At 32.0% G+C, this 16438-nt stretch overlaps 1 protein-coding gene and 1 pseudogene across 5 annotated transcripts in view; both read right to left on the reverse strand.

Moving 5' to 3' along the window:
* Positions 1 to 8792, reverse strand: part of Cnot2 (CCR4-NOT transcription complex subunit 2) — a 65836-nt gene extending 57044 nt beyond the window's left edge. For 4 of the 5 annotated variants that reach the window (XM_015483012.2, XM_015483016.2, XM_048805143.1 and 1 more), the window contains exon 1: positions 8649 to 8792. In XM_015483012.2, coding sequence (XP_015338498.1) covers positions 8649 to 8696 — 48 coding nt within the window. In that variant the 5' untranslated portion in view covers positions 8697 to 8792. The remainder of the gene's footprint in view (positions 1 to 8648) is intronic. The other variant, XM_015483017.2, reaches the window with a different exon arrangement.
* Positions 8793 to 11060: 2268 nt separating this feature from the next.
* Positions 11061 to 15686, reverse strand: LOC125617424 (annotated as a pseudogene).
* Between the last annotated feature and the right edge of the window lie 752 nt (positions 15687 to 16438).

Raw genomic sequence — 16438 nt, forward strand, 5'->3', positions numbered from 1 at the left:
GAAAGGAGAGAAAGGAAGAGAAGAAAAAGAACCATCAAATCTATTTAATTATAGATAACAATAAAGAGCAGAAATAACACCATCACAGCCTGTAAAATTACAATGAGGAATATGTAAACAGAGAACTAAGCAGAAAATATTTCCCTTAGACATGAAATTTCAGCTGAGACCCAAAAATTTTTTATATATATATATATATAATGTTTTTTGGTAACACATTAGATTATTAAAATGTTCAAGAACAATTTAAAATGCCCCACAAAATACTGATTTATCCAACCAACAAATATTTGCTGAATGTCAGCTAATTATTCTCAGATAGGGATACAGTAATGAAAAAAATCACTATAGAGATTACATTTTTATTTTCAAATATATTGCTGAACCTAGAAGGAAGGAAATGAAATTCAGCACCTAGACATTTTAATTATATGAACAAATGACTGGTATTTTACTAACCACATTCTCTAATCATTATGAGATTACATGAGAAACCAGCAACAGAAAGGCAAAGGAAACTTGATTTAAGTTTGGAAAATTAAACACTTAGGATTAAAGAGCAGTAAAACAAACCCTATACAAAAGGAAAGCATTAAAGAGCACTGATAAATACTAAACAAAAATAAAATTTTAAAATAACTACATGAAGCTAAAATTTGATTACTACCAAAGCTGATCAATCTCTACCAAGACTGATCAAAAAAGGGGAAAGGCCATACAGTAAACAATTTTAAAAATAAAAAAAGTTCTGCAGCGGGGGTGGGGTGGGGAAATACACATACACATACACACACACACATACACACTCATATATATATATGTGTGTGTACATTTATATATATATATATAAATGTAGCATTATGAACAATTTCTTTACCCTAATAAGATATATTTACAGAAAAATTCTATATCAAACATATTTAGTGGTGACAACTTAAAGTTTCTTCGTAAGACAATAAGAGAAATATTACTATTAACCATTTTCAACATTTTTTTAAAAAATATTTATTTTTTAGCTGTAATTAGACACATACCTTTATTTTAATTATTTTTATATGGCACTGAGGATAGAATCCAGGGCCTCGCACACGCTAGGCAAGCGCTCTACCACTGAGTCACAACCCCAGACCAGTTTTCAAAATTTTATAGAGGTACTAATGAATTCAGAAAAGGAATGCAAGTCGTAAAAATTACAAAGGAAGTTCCGAAACTGTCATTTTCAAATGATATATTTATTTCCATGAAAACATCCAAAAATTCCATAAATTATAAAAATAAAAAAGTTAAGCAACACAGATGGTTACAAAATTCAATTTAGAAAGTAACTTGCGTTACAATTTAACAGGAACACGTGTAAAATATAATCTTAAAAAATACCTTTTACTAACCAAAAAAAGGCAACAAAAATGAATGAAAATTTACAAATTTATCATTAAAAATATAAAAATTTGAGATAAAATATAGATGATCTCAGTATATGAATTCATGAATAGAAAGAATATCATGAACTTATAAATTCATCTCCAATAAAAATAAAGTCAGTGCAATTTCACATATAAACAATCCGTTTTTTCTTGGAGGGTAGTTTTTTTTCAAGTCTATTCTAAATGTGTCATAGAGCAAAAGGTCAAGAAAAGTCAAGGCATTCATGCAGATGAGGATTGACAGAGACAGATATCAATATTTAACAAAGGATTATAGTTTAAGAGCTGTGATTGGTATAGGCATAGACTAATACATCAAAGTAACAGAACAGAGATAGAAGAACAAACCCATGAATATAAAGAAACAGAGTTTATAAAAGAGTTAGGAAGCTAGCACCGCTGCTGATTAGTCAAGGAAGGTAGAACAATCAATACATGATGCTCATAATTGGATTTCTAGGTACAGGGGGGAAAAATGGATTCTTATCTTACACCACATGCAAAAATCAATTTCAGATAGATTAAATTTAAATATGAAAGGTGAAATGAAAAATCTTTTAGGAAAACACCTTTGTTTACTTAATTGCTATAGGAAAAAAATGTCTCAAACACACAAATTTAAATTCTGATATTTTCAAGTATCAGATCAATATGAATATCCCCAAACACATTCCTAGAAGAAGTCTTGTGGATTTAATGCTCTTGAAATTTTAAATTATGGCTTTGTTTCATATAATTTCTCTAACTTCATAAAGTTCTCTCTTCTGTTGCTTTCATGTAGTTTTGAAAACACGAAGGCTTGATTTCTGAGACTTTTTTTGGGCTCTGTTCCCTTTTCCCATTTTTATCTGGCCCTTCTCCTTCCAATGTCTCTGATGTGCATGTCCTTCTCTACATGATTATTCTCCTAAGGAGGGAACACTGGTAGATCACTCTTAAGAGTTCAGGCAGCTAGGCCACTCCAGTCATTCTAGCCTTTCCATGGGCCCTTTACACTCTTTACCTAATGAACTTGGCAAAATCTATCCCAATTTCAAAGTGGCTAATCGGTAGATACCTACTGATTACTTTGGGTGCTCCCAGTCCTTAGGTCTATTGGACATCTCAAGGCTTCCCTTTACTTTTTTTTTTTTTTTAATCCAGAAAAACTGATAAATATGGGTCTTTTTATTAGTTCTCATCTGCTTATATTTTTAGGTTCCTGGGGATTCTGTGTCATCGATTTTATTTCAAACATGTTCAACGACTTTTGGTTTGCTTTCAACTTGTTCTATTTTTAGTGGGCATTTAAAAAATTAACAACAACATCTAAATTGTCACCTTAAGTGCTATCATCCCAGAATACAAGCAAGGCCAATGACTGTGTAAAAAGAGTTCTTACTTCTACATTTTCTCTGGTTCACAGAAATATTTGTACTAATATGTTAACTTTCAATTTAATGACATATACTTTATGTTCATAATTGAAACAAATTAACTGCATGTAAATTATTTTTCTGAAAGAAAACAATACTTCACATAGAAAGTCTACAGCCTAAATTCTCCCCAAAAAGCACCACAATGAGCACACAATGATGCTATCAAACTATTACCATAAGTGAGTTGGTTTTAAATACTCAGCAAAATTACTTTCAGTCTAGAGAAAGTATAAAAAATTACCAAGACACTAAAGGTGTCATAAACCAAGTGTCTTGAAATTTGCTTTTCAGAGGGGAAAAAAAGTCAATTCATTTGATGATTTCAGAAGATAAGGAAGAAAGTGCCATAACATATAACACATTTGAAGAAAGGCATCATGCAGCAATGAACCAAACAATGGGGAACCGGGGATTCATTTAACTTGATAATTCTTGATTGGTCAGAAAAACTGGAAAAAGAGGAGCCAGGAATGCCAAATAAAATCTAAAATTTTATTTAATAAATATTTAGCTTATTAAGTCAAATGACTTACGCTGCTACTAACATGATCATGACATGAACAGAAGCATCACATTTAAAAATGTAATGTAATAAGACCAACCTCCTTATAGCACCTGCATTACTATAAGTGAGCAAAACATGAAGTCATACATTTTAATCCTTTACAGTATTTCTGGCTAGAGACATTAAGTGAAGTCATTTGTTTTTAAGAATTTCAGGAGCAGAGAAAACTGTGAACCAGTTCACTGAATCAGGTACTTATTTTCTAAACTATTTCTTCATCAGCTCACTATTGTTCACCTTTTCCAATACCAAATAGCAGCAATGACTAAAACCTCCAACTTTCTTCTCTGGGTACCAGATTACCCTAACAAACCCTCAACCATTAAGAATTCATTTATAAAATATTCTCCTTGTTTATTTTATTAAAATTATTTATCTTTAGTATACCATGCACACATTCTAAAAAGCTTTAATGTTTTTACTCATACTAGAAAGTATCCACAGAAAATTCATGTTAACTATGCCACAAAACTATGATTCTAAGACAGTATCAGTTATAACATGCATCCTGAACTGCTGAGAGACAAAACCTTCCCATAAGTAACTTACAAAAAATGAAAAGGAATACTTCATTGTTTATTTACACTTACTTACTTTTTTGGGGGATGGGGGTACTGGGGATTGAATCCAGGGGTGCTCTATTACTGAGCTAAAAGTTCTCGCTAAATTCCTGACACTGGCCTTGAGTTTGTAATTCTTCTGCCTGGGTCTTCTGATTCCCTGGGATTACAGGCCAGGAATACATAGGAGAGTATGCACCACACCTGGCTACACTTCCATTTTTCGTGGTATAAGACAACAAATGTTAATGTATATGAGATAACATGACACTCCCACATATTAAATAGAAACATTCTACTACACATTTGTATGTGTTAAATAATTAGGTAACTTGTGTCTTAAATGCTTTATATTATGCAGAAATCCTTGGTGAACTGTCATATACGTTGAGTGTTAAAATGATATCAGGGAAACTGTTCAGGATTTTGTGTGGCTGGAAAATCATTATTAATTTTCCTATTCAAAACAATGGAATATAGGGTACCACTTCCCAAAAAATAATCACACATAAAGGAGGATGCACCTATAGACATGGAAACACACATAGCTAATAATATAAAATTAAGAATAATAGAACACAAAATTCAAACTAATGACAACTTCTAGACAAGAAGGCAAGGAAAGAAATGGGGCATGGAAATATATCTGTAAGTATACTGAACAAGCTGCAAAATACATATTTGTTAAAAGCAAAGATAACAAATCACATCTCATTTAAATATTTACTAGCAAGGATCAGATAATATATACTCCAAACTATAAAGAGTAAAGTTGTGAAGGTTAACTTCCACACTGTATTTTTTTTATCACAATTCTTTTTTTAAGTATCTAAAAAAAGATATTTTAATACTTTTTAATTAAATATATTTTTTAGTTGTAGATGGACACAATACTTTTATTTTCTTTCTTTATTTTTTATGTGGTGCTGAGGATCAAACCTAGTGCCTCATGTGTGCCAGGCAAGCACTCTACCAATGAGCCACAACCCCAGCCCTATATTTTAATATTTCTGTCAACATTTTTGCAATGAGTATCTATTACTTAGGTGATTTAAAAAATTAAAAGAGGAAATTAGCTCATATTGAAAAGTTCCATTCAGAGTAACATCTAAAAATCTTGGAAATATCAGTAGTAGGCTACCTACCATATTTCCGTACTTCTTCATTTCCGTTGTTTCACTGTTTTTATTTAATAGGCACTGAATCCTTATCTTTATAGTAGGTACCATGTTAGGTACTGGCAATACTAAATAGGTACAGTTTTAGTGTTCAAGAAGTTTGAAACTGAAGCATTGTCTAATGAAATTTTCTGCAGTAATAGAAACATTCTAATTTGCACTCTTCAAATACGGTAGCCATTAGCAGCATATAGCTTTTGAACATTTGAAATGAGGCTTATATGACTGACAAAAATAGAATTTTAATATTTAATTTACGAACTTAAATTTAAGTAGCCATTTGTGACTAATGCCCACAGTATTAGAAAACACAGGTCTACAGGAAAACAAGAACAAACAAACAGATAGGTGAGTACAATGTATTATGGTAAACAGTAAACTACAAGTATGCAGAAAATCTATGAAAGAAAGCATAAGCACTACACCAATGGTAGCATAGCTTCTAGAAAAATTCAAAACAATTCTTGACTTGTGAAGAAAGGTAACAGATGCATTTTAAATAAAAGGAACCAATATAAGTAAAGCCTTGAAAGTATAAAGTGACAGCAGGACACTAAAAGCATCTTTGTGTTACTAAATAGAAAAGTCTACTATAAGGAATAAGAGAAGAGGCACCAGAAAGGTAAAAACCATATGGTAGATCAGAATGTAGAAAGACTATGTGTAATGTTTAGAAGCTTAAATAAAAAAGGAAAAGTCATTGGTAAATTAAATTGGTAATTAAGATGATGTAAATCTGTGTACGCTCCTATCTCAGGTAAAATAAGTGTAAATTAGAGGAAGGTAAGAAAATTTTTATAAAAAAACTGACATTACATTTCCACGAAGAAAGTTTGATAATTCTTCCAAAATGAATGAACTGTGAACCATTTAAATAAATTGTCTGACCTGAACTAATACACAAATCTATATGAGTAAATAAACTTTACTGTATTTAAACTCTGAATGCCAAACTGGGCTTATGTTTATGGTGAAAAAGAAGCTATACAAAGTAGATACCACCATAAAAATCAATGGTTTAACCAAGGCCGATCTGAAAATCACTTTTTAAAAAAAAAAATTTATTTTTTAGTTATAGTTGTACACAATACTTTAATTTTGTTTATTTATTTTTATGTGGTGCTGAGGATCGAACCCAGAGCCTTGCATGTACTAGGCAAGCGCTCTACCGCTGAGCCACAATCCCAGCCCCTGAAAATCACTTTCAGCACACAGCTAAAAAAATGCACCTTTCTAAACTAAATTCCTAAGGCTTTAATCAAGTCCATAAGAAATGAAAACTGGAGAAATACTATGCTTATTAAACTGTGGAATACTAGTATATTATCAGGATGCTTGAATCAAGAACCTTCCAAAAGCAAAAGCCCTCAAAGAGAAATTAAAATAGTAATAAATATGGATAAAGAAATTCAATTTTACCCATGAAAAATAATAAAATTTCTTTAACAGAAATTTTTAAAAACCTAAATGAGTTTCATCTCAGAATATACAAAATAAGTTACCAGCATGAATGTAAGTGTTATTTTAGTAATTTACTTAATATTCCTTTGACTCTCCCATATGCTCTTAAACTAGACAGGAAACCATATTTCTATACATGTTTTTTTCAGAGGAAGCTTTAAAAATAAAACAATTTTATAATGCCAACGTAAACAACTGTTTCCAAGGATATTTCAACAGGTTTGTTAAGCATCAATATATAACAACAAAAGAAAAAAGGAAAAAAAAATTTAGCCAGCAAAACCCTAACTAAGACTGTATTTTCCAGGTAAGCTCAAAAACCTATTATTATTCGTGAATAAGGTGACTGGAATAACAGGATATTTTTAGTGCAGCATGAGCTAAGAATAAGCAAATCTCTTCACATGTAAAGCACAATTCTGTTTTACTCCTTTTTTAAGTAGAAATTTTGGAATTCTATGTGAATATGGTTCCATGAGGCAAATTAACTGTACAATTACAACAAATATTCTCTACTCACACTTTACAAACTGAATAGTGAGCACTGAAATGCCACATAACCTACAATTTCAATATTCTTAAAATAATTTAGCAGAACCTACCAAAAGATGTAAAGGCCCAAGAAATATGATCAATCAAAATCTATGAGTCAAGCTTATTGGAAGTGGTTATAAGGCGGAAAGAGATACACCAAGTACAAATAATCAGTAAAGTCTATATTGGTCAAGTCTATAGAACAAATCAGAAAAAATGGTTACAGGAAGAAATGATTCAACATAGCTCCAGCTTATTCTGGCTTATTAAAATCATAAAGATCTGGCAAGAAACTTCACAAATCAAGTTAGACCAAACTCTAAAAAGATTAAATATGAACTTATCTTTTATCAGGGATAGTGCCCAAACCAAAACTCATAATCAAAGGCTCTTTGCTAATACACACTGTGAAAAACTCAAAAGTTTCATTTTTCTCCACTGTTCACTTTCCCAATTTCAGGGGAAAAAGGATTAACTGCACTAAAACAATTGACTGGTAGATAAATGAGTAATGAACCAAAGCTGCTGTTATCACACTAGTTACCTTTGACAAACTAGAGGGAATGAAACTAGTGGGGTGAGAGAAAAAGGTTGACATATGTCTGTGCAAAAAGCCTTAGAAATGTATTTTTCCTATTTGAGCTTTAAACTATTTTCTATTCTAGATTATTACATGATTTAATAAAGAGTCACTATCAAATGAATAAAGCAACTTTCCCTTAAAAAACTAAAGTCAAATGTTTGGTTTACAAAAATCACTGTTTAATAGCATTATCTTTAAAATTCACCTTCTTTTTTCTTTACAGTGCTGGAGATTGAACCCAGGGCTTGACTCATGCTAGGCAAGTGCTCTACCACTGAGCAACATCACAGTACTAATATTCACCCTTTTTTAAAAGCTCAAAAAGAAATAGGAATGTTACATTTCAAATATCTTTTTGGCATTCCTACATACTATATAAGGGATGGATATTATTAACCAACCTATTAAACGAGAAACAAGACTCTAGCATTGTAAAAACAGCCAACTACTACAAATTTAATAGAATTTGGATCTTTAAATACCCTAGGTGTCTCATTTCTGTTTCTTTCACATTCTATTAAATTCTGTCTGTATTTTTTACGAGTCTATTTTGCAAAATATAACCAGGGCTTAGGTTTTAGTCTCTCAGTGATATGTGTAAAGGCAATCAACACTTTGTTTCATTAATTATTACCTGAGTCCAGCTACAAAGTCATAAATTATGTATCAGATAATCTGTTTTAAAATATCAGAAAAATTTGACACTAAAAAAAAGTACATTATGAACATGCTTTATTTAGAAAAATGTTCCCAACTATTACAACTGTCAAATCCAATACATACCTTTAAAATTGTAATCCAAATTTTCCAAATTAAGGTGTATTCCTTGGAATTTATTAGTTCCAATTAAATATAACACACCAAAACAGTTTAATGCTATATGACAAATATTTTTTTAAAAATGGAAAAGAAAGAATGGTCTTACCTGGTAGTTTCTTTTCTCAGATAATGTATGTCCATCAGTCCTCACCATAGAGTCTTGTCCTTTCCTCACAGTACTGGAGGCAATCAAATAGAACTGTCACTCAAGGGTCGTGTCACAGGAAGGACCGCCCACCAGTTCTCCCTCTAGAGTGGAATTATCCAAAAGCCATCAAAATTACTAACATGAAAATATTTGAACAGTAGCAAAACTATCCAATATAATACACAAAAACATGAGAAAGAAAATAAAAAGTCATTATCTTATACTCTATCTTTCCTCTTAAACATTTAGCGTTAAAATTGGCATACATACTTTGAGACAGAAATTATTAAATATGAAAAACTCTCTCCTGCTACTCCTACTTTCTTTAATTATAAGTGTTCCCAAATATCATTATCAAAAAGAAAATTAAAAGTAAATAAAAAATTAAGTGGGTAAAAAAAGCTCACTCCTCACCTAATATATTTTTTTCTTTTAAGTATTCTCTGGTTACTCTCAGAAATATTCAATTTAGATTCAGCCACGTAACTATATATTCTCCCCAAAGCTTACGTAATTTAGGTAATACAGAAATATAAGTTATATAGCTATTGATTCATGTCACTCATGAGGCTTATTCCTATGCCATAAAATGGAAATACATTATATATTTTAGGATGATTGATAGATGCAAACCTAATTCAATATTCTGTTAAATTTTACTCCACTGAAAAACAACAAATCCCAAATCTTATGATGCCTTGGTCCTTCAGTATTCCTATTTCATGCATACTCCAACAGAATTCACTTTTTTCACATTGGCAAAAACAATAATGGGACTCATTTCTTAACCTAGACAGAGATAAATAAATCCAAAGTAACTAGGCACTGTGCACGTCAGGTACAAAAATCAGTGAAGCAGAGATGGTAGTCATCAGAAACGCTACCACAAAAATGTATATTGAAAATCAAACATTGAAAGAGTCAAATATGGTGTCTACAAAAAAATTTATATAGACACATTATCAAGACAAATGTCTTACAACTAAATTTAAGTAAAACAATTACCCTAAGTAGTATTTATACCAAATGAACCAATAATGTTGCTAATGATTAATATTTATATTCAAATTTAGAAGAATTATTTATTATCATATGAAATACACTTTAGAAGGGGATAATAAAATCATCTTAATTTATAATTCAAAAGGAGAATGAACCAGTATTAGTAAAACCAACAGAGAGAAAGAGACAGAGAGAGAGAGAGAGAGACACACACACACACACACACACACACACACAATTACCTCTAAAAACCAATCTGCTAAGAAGGGAATAACTATTTTTAAGGAAAACAAATCATTAAAAAACTAATATTATTAGATTCAATATTTAAAAGAATTCAGGTGATGATTACCTATCTTCTGGCTCCATTTTATATGTTTGATTATAAAGTCAGTGAAAGCTGTATTTTTACTCATTTTTTTACCATCTTACATTATATACATTAGGATGAAATATTTGAGGATACCTTACTATGTGGCAATACTGTTAATTATTTGTTACTAAATTCATATGTACCTTAAAAATTGAGTCTATCTCTCAAATATAGTAAGGTGGAAAGGTTTCTCAACCCTAAGTATATTTGCAATAAAAACGCAAATCCTTTATCATTTAGCAAGGAAAAAAAACTACCAAACAAACTGTATGTCCAAGAATTGTTAAGTGACACAGACATTTGGCTCCAACTTAAGTTGTTTCAAAAAGAGAAAAGCATTATCATCTAAACATTATTCCTTTTTAAATAATTTTAATATCATAATTTCAGAATATTAGTAAATTTGAAAATCTAAAATCAAAACTCAAGCAAAATAATTTTAATAATCTTAATGCCATACACACCTTTAACAATACAACCTAATTGTACAGAAAATATTAGAATTGAATCCTTTGATGCTAAATATATATTAACAATAAAATTAATATTTAATCTGTAAATTTACCAGATAAAAGAAAAAGCTTCAATTGGGAGAACAGATTTTTTTTAATTTTTAATTTTTTTTTAGTTATAGATGGACACAATACCTTTACTTTATTTGTTTTTGTTTATTTGTTTGTTTGTTTTTGTTTTTTATGTGGCCCTGGGGATTGAACCCAGTGCCTCAAGCATGCTAGGTAAGCTCTCTACCATTGAGTCACAACCCCAGCCCCAACCACAGACTTTAGTATGAAGGAAAACCTTGTTCACTGTTTGCTTCCTCCTTTTGGGATAATTTCAAATATTTCATGGCCTAGGGTTTTAATCCATAGCCAACATATATGCTTACCAATATAGGAATCTATATTAAACTAAACATCATGATCTCCTTTTAGTATACAAAAGAGTATACATTTACTTCTTCCAAGTAACGTAAAAAACTAACATTTGTCACCGCTATCTTCAGTATATTGTATTAAATAAAAATGTTTGGTATTACACTGTGTTCATAATCTTCATATTTGGAATGTGATAATGCACAATAAATGCAAGAGGATGTGAGCATTATGTTAAAAAGAGAATATGTAAAAAGCAACAAGCATGAGAAAAAATATGTGTATATATTAAGATTTATACACTACTTTCCTCCAAAGCCCTACAAATATTAAAAAAGTCAGAAAGGACAACTACAGATTTACCAAACTACAAATAAATTTTCTATAAGGCAGGAATGTCTTACATGACAGTAAACAAATACATTTACTCCAACTTAAATAACCAGAAAACTACACAAAAACACAAGAAACAATTTTTTTAAGACATTTAAACAACAGTCATCTTAAGACAAAGAGCATCAAGAAAAAGAACATAAAGTGAGCTCTATCTGCTGCCAGTTCATTGCCTCTAGTTTTGAGGATACTAAAAGGGGAAAGTGGAACTCAGTGAGAACCTAATGTTCTCACAGAATTAAACCAATGGTCTAAAAAATATTTACAGTTTGGGAGACACCAAAGCAGCTAGAATCTGTAGAGCAAATGGACAAAAGGAAGTTTTATTTCTACCTTAAGGTTTAAGCAGAGTAATGATTTAAGCGTGTGTGTGAAAAAACTATTGAGTCTAGAGAAAAGGCCTCTGAAGAGGAATAGTCAAAACAATTCTGAGTTCATGTTAGCATCAACCAGACTAGAAGGACTTATTAACATGGGGTACCAAGTACAGTTCAGAAGGTAGTGAATGCCTCAGCAATAAAATCAAATAAGCTTTAGACCAAAAGATGCTCTGGACTGGCACTAACAAAGCTTAAAACCAACCTCTAAAAAGATCATACTGATTCTAAGTAACATGGCTATACCTCAAAACAAAGCCCAATTATACAGAAAATAATTCAACACACTTTAGCATAAAAGAATGTAAAATTAAGTATGTGGCACTCAATCAAAATGAGGAAATACAACCTTTAACAAAGTGAAATACAATAAAAGGAAATAAATCATCACAGATAACAGAATTAGTAGACAAAAAATGTAAACAAGGTATTAAAAATATATTCCAAACACTTAAAAGACCCCAATTGGCTACACAAGGGAATTTCTTGATGGTAATAGAAAAGTTCTGTATCTTGGTTTTGATGGTGTTATGTGACATGTGATAAAATAGCCTAATATGAAAGAGAAATACATTAAAAACCGTGGGTACATACAAAAACTGGTAAAATCTGAGACAGATCTAAAGCCTGATTATTTTGTGCCAATCAACCACTAGTTTCAATAATGCACTATAGTTATATAAGATAACACCTTTAGGAAAAGTTATGGGCATATGAAACATCTTTATGATTTTTATACTTACTTGAAAATTAAAAATATATTTTAAAGGCTGAGACTTATCATCTAGACATAAAAATTCAAACATAAAGAAAAACACACTGACTAGGATTAACAGGAAATTCAATAATACAAAAAAGCTTAATGAACTTGAAGATACAGCAGTAGAAAAAAATCCAAAATTAAATGATGGGAAAAATAATTAGAAAGAAAAAAAGAACTGTGGAAAAGTGAACTATGAACTTTGGAATGGTATCAAATAGCATCTTTTCAAGGGTCTAGCATTCGTGTAATTACTATCCAAGGAAGAATGAAAAAGATAAAAAACAACAATCATATTTGTTTAGAACAATACTACAAACTCACAACCTCTAAGGGGAACAATCATAACACTATAGAGGAAAATTACTAAAAAAACAGCAATAAAGAGGAGAACCTCAGCCAGGTATGATAGCATATGCCTATAATCCAAATTATTCAGGAAGATGAGGCAGGATTCCAAGTTTAAGGCCAGCACAGATAAAAGAGCAAGATCTTATCTCAAAATTAAAAAGGGCTGGGGGAAGTAGTTTAGTAGTAGAGCACTTGCCTAGCATATGAGAGGCCCAAGGTTCACAGCCCAGTACAGCCCCCTCCAAAAAAAGAGAAAGAATCTTAAAGCCCACAAGTGTAGGGATGACATCAGAAACAGTTCAAATCAGGGTACTATGGATGAAAATTTTTCTTTCTGTATTTTAAAAATTATCAACAAAGAATTCTAAAACTCAGCTTTCAAAAATGAAAACAAGTACAGTCACTTTAGAATACAGTTCAGCAGTATAAACTTTACAATATAAACCATGATCACATCAAAACCCATAGAAGAACATCTATACTAACAACGTTCTTCAATAGGTAAATGGATAGAGTATATGACAGAATATAATTCAACAATAAAAAAGAATCAACTACGAATTCATTCACATATGCCAATCTTAATTTGGAAAGAATCAGGATGAAAAAAGACCACTAATGAGTCCAGAAAAGGCCCAAAAAAAAAAAAAAAGCAACAACTGATCAATTTCTTTCCTCAGGCGTGTTTTCAAAGATAAAAAATAGTGTTTTAGATGGAATTTTTTAAATGCCTACAGCTCCAAAATTTTCTATTCTAAACATTCCATGTCTTTATTCAGAAAAGTGGATAATTACAATTAATTTTTTCCATGTTTCCTTTTTTCTCCCACTTCACTGCTCAATAGTATTTAAAACAATGTCCAAATATTTTGGAGGTTGGAAATGGCATCTAAAACATCTGTAATTTGGTAGTCATTATACACTCAGCTTTAAGTTAAATTTGAATTTAGTCAGGTTAAAACAGTTTTTCTTCTTTTCTTTTTTTATAAATAGGATATTATGTTCCAGGCTGGCTATTAATTAGAACTACAAGATGTGACAAATTTCACAGAAGCTCAATAAAACTTGAAGTAAATGCACTTTGCCATTATTTTTAAAAGCTGAGAGTTTCTCAAATTCTGAAATTATGTCAAGTAACTTTTTCTTGTAAATAAATTATAATCACAAAACTGTATTCTTGTTCCTATAAACGAATTTTTACTTTGATGGAATGAATGAATGTTTTCAGAACTCTACTGATGACTAATGGTGCATACCAAGGGCAGACAAAAATAAATAAACTTAAGAATTTCAGTTTCATATCATATTTGGTCTTAGAATTTCGTCACATTAACTTAAACTTTATTCTGAATATTTTAAATAATACTGTTTTCAAAGGATTACAATTAACACACAAAATGAGAAGCTGCCTACATTTACAAAGAAAAATAAAATATAATCAACAATATTCCCTAAAATCAACTTAGTCATAATTTAATGTTTTATTAACTTAATTTTGTGACTGTTAATTTTCTGTAATGATAGCGGCTTTCTTCTTTTAAGAGAAACAAGTCTTTATTTATTTATTTATTTCCTTTTTTTTGCATACAAAGCTGACTAAATTGGTCAAAGAAATGAAATCCCATATCCTCATCCAACTCTTCCTCTGCTTCACCCATGTCTGGGGCCACAGCAGCAGCAGGATTAACAGGGGTGGTGGCAGCCAATGTGGGCAACAGCCATGAATGCAGATGGATCAGCTAAGGTGGCCTTGATCTTCTCAGCAAGTGAGAAGGTATATTCAGTTTCCACAAAGCCAGGACCCACTTACACCCACTGATGACAGAATGAGGCATTATCCAATAGTTGGAATATCAATCTGCAGACAAACAATAGCAACACTGCAGTCACCCTCCAGGAAGCAAGAATGCAGAGTCTCCTCTGTGACGTCAAGCACTTCAGGACTGTAGATGCTGCCATTGTCAAACATCTATTGGATTCACCCACAGGAGAAGTACATTCAGCAGGGTAGCTTCACTGGCTCCAACTTTGTCTCTAGTCTTTATCAGTTACACATTACTCACGATTTCAATGGTGCCCCTGCAGATTTTAGTAGTGATGCCTAAAGCCTGGAAGAAGAAAGTCTTCTTGGGCTCCAGGCCACTGTTCTGAGCTGGCACAGTGACTTCACAAGGTGCAATGGCACCAGCAATGGGCAGCAGCTGAAACCTGGCCAACAGTATGTCCCTGATCTCAGTGAGGTCCTCCTAGGTGAACACAAAGCTCACATTCCCCTGGATATGAGGCAATTGTTTCTCCAGAGCTGGGTTGTTTTTCAGATATCCTTGCACATCATGGTGTTCCTGCCCATCAGCACCATAGTCTTCCCTCTGGATCTGCTGGATCTGCATGGAGCACAACTGCTCCCACAATGAAGCATTTGCATAGTCATTCAAAAGCTAAATAATCTTAAGGAAGTGGCTGAACTTCCAGGTTGCCCTTTCTTGCCTGGGCATCACAGCAGTTCATTAGGGATTGTCACATAGTGTTTAAAGATGATGTCACGCTCCCAAAGACATCTGGCAAGAGACTGTCATGGAAGTCTTCTTGAAATACTACTTCTAGTATATGTATATAGTTCTCTCACAAATATTTCAGGAATTCTGGACATCTGATACATAGATCTGTCTAAAATGGTCTAGCATTTTAAGACAGATTTCTATCACCAAGGCTTAAAGTCCTAAATGAAGTATAGTAAGGGAAGTACTACTGAGCTTAAATGACAAAATTTCAATAATTTCTGAATCACACACTTAAAAATTAAAAGGCCATTCCTTTAGGTTTTAAAGAAAATGGTGTTAAGATGGGGAGGCTGGGGTTGTAGCTCAGTGGTAGAGCATTTGCCTCTGACGTGTGAGGCACTGGGTTGGATCCTCAGCACCACATAAAAATAAATAAATAAAATAAAGGTACTGTGTCTATCTACAACTTTAAAAAAAATTTTTTTTAAAAGATGGGGGGTGTTTCTGTAGTCTTCCTGTTGAATGAAACTTAAATTAACTTAAACTTATTAACCTCTGTATGATCAATTAATTTTTTCATATATATAAGAAATTTAAGGAGAGAGGAAAAGGTATGAATAGTCTTCTAAAAAAGTGAGAGAGTAAAAAGATTAGGAGAAATACAGTAAGTAGAACCACCAAGTAGTACAAAGACCCACTACTCAACATTGGTGCTTTCCAGCCACAGGTAGCCACAGGGGTACAGGAACAGTGTAGGCAGAGGTGGATTTAAGCACAGATAATCTAACAGCATGAAAGGCAAGAGGATTAGGGATTTAGGCAAAGTAGTAATTATAATGATAGGAAGAAAAAAGTTAGGCTATCTTATCCTTGTATTATTAAGTCCTAGCCATACTAGCTTTGTTCCACACATCAAGTCAGTTCTCAACTTAGAGCCTTTACCTTTGTTGCTACATTCCAATGATCTAACCCCAAATCTTTAATGTCTAGTGGGCTTCTTGACATTAACATTTCTGCCTAATTGTCTTCAGAGAAGCCTTCACTGAACACTCAACTTTCCGAATTTTGGTCTCATTTGTTGTTTCCTGTCTCTTCCCCCTTAGAATGCTAAGTCCC

Source organism: Marmota marmota, unplaced genomic scaffold (assembly GCF_001458135.2).
Source record: "Marmota marmota marmota unplaced genomic scaffold, marMar, whole genome shotgun sequence".
In the NCBI taxonomy this organism is placed as follows: Eukaryota; Metazoa; Chordata; class Mammalia; order Rodentia; family Sciuridae; genus Marmota; species Marmota marmota.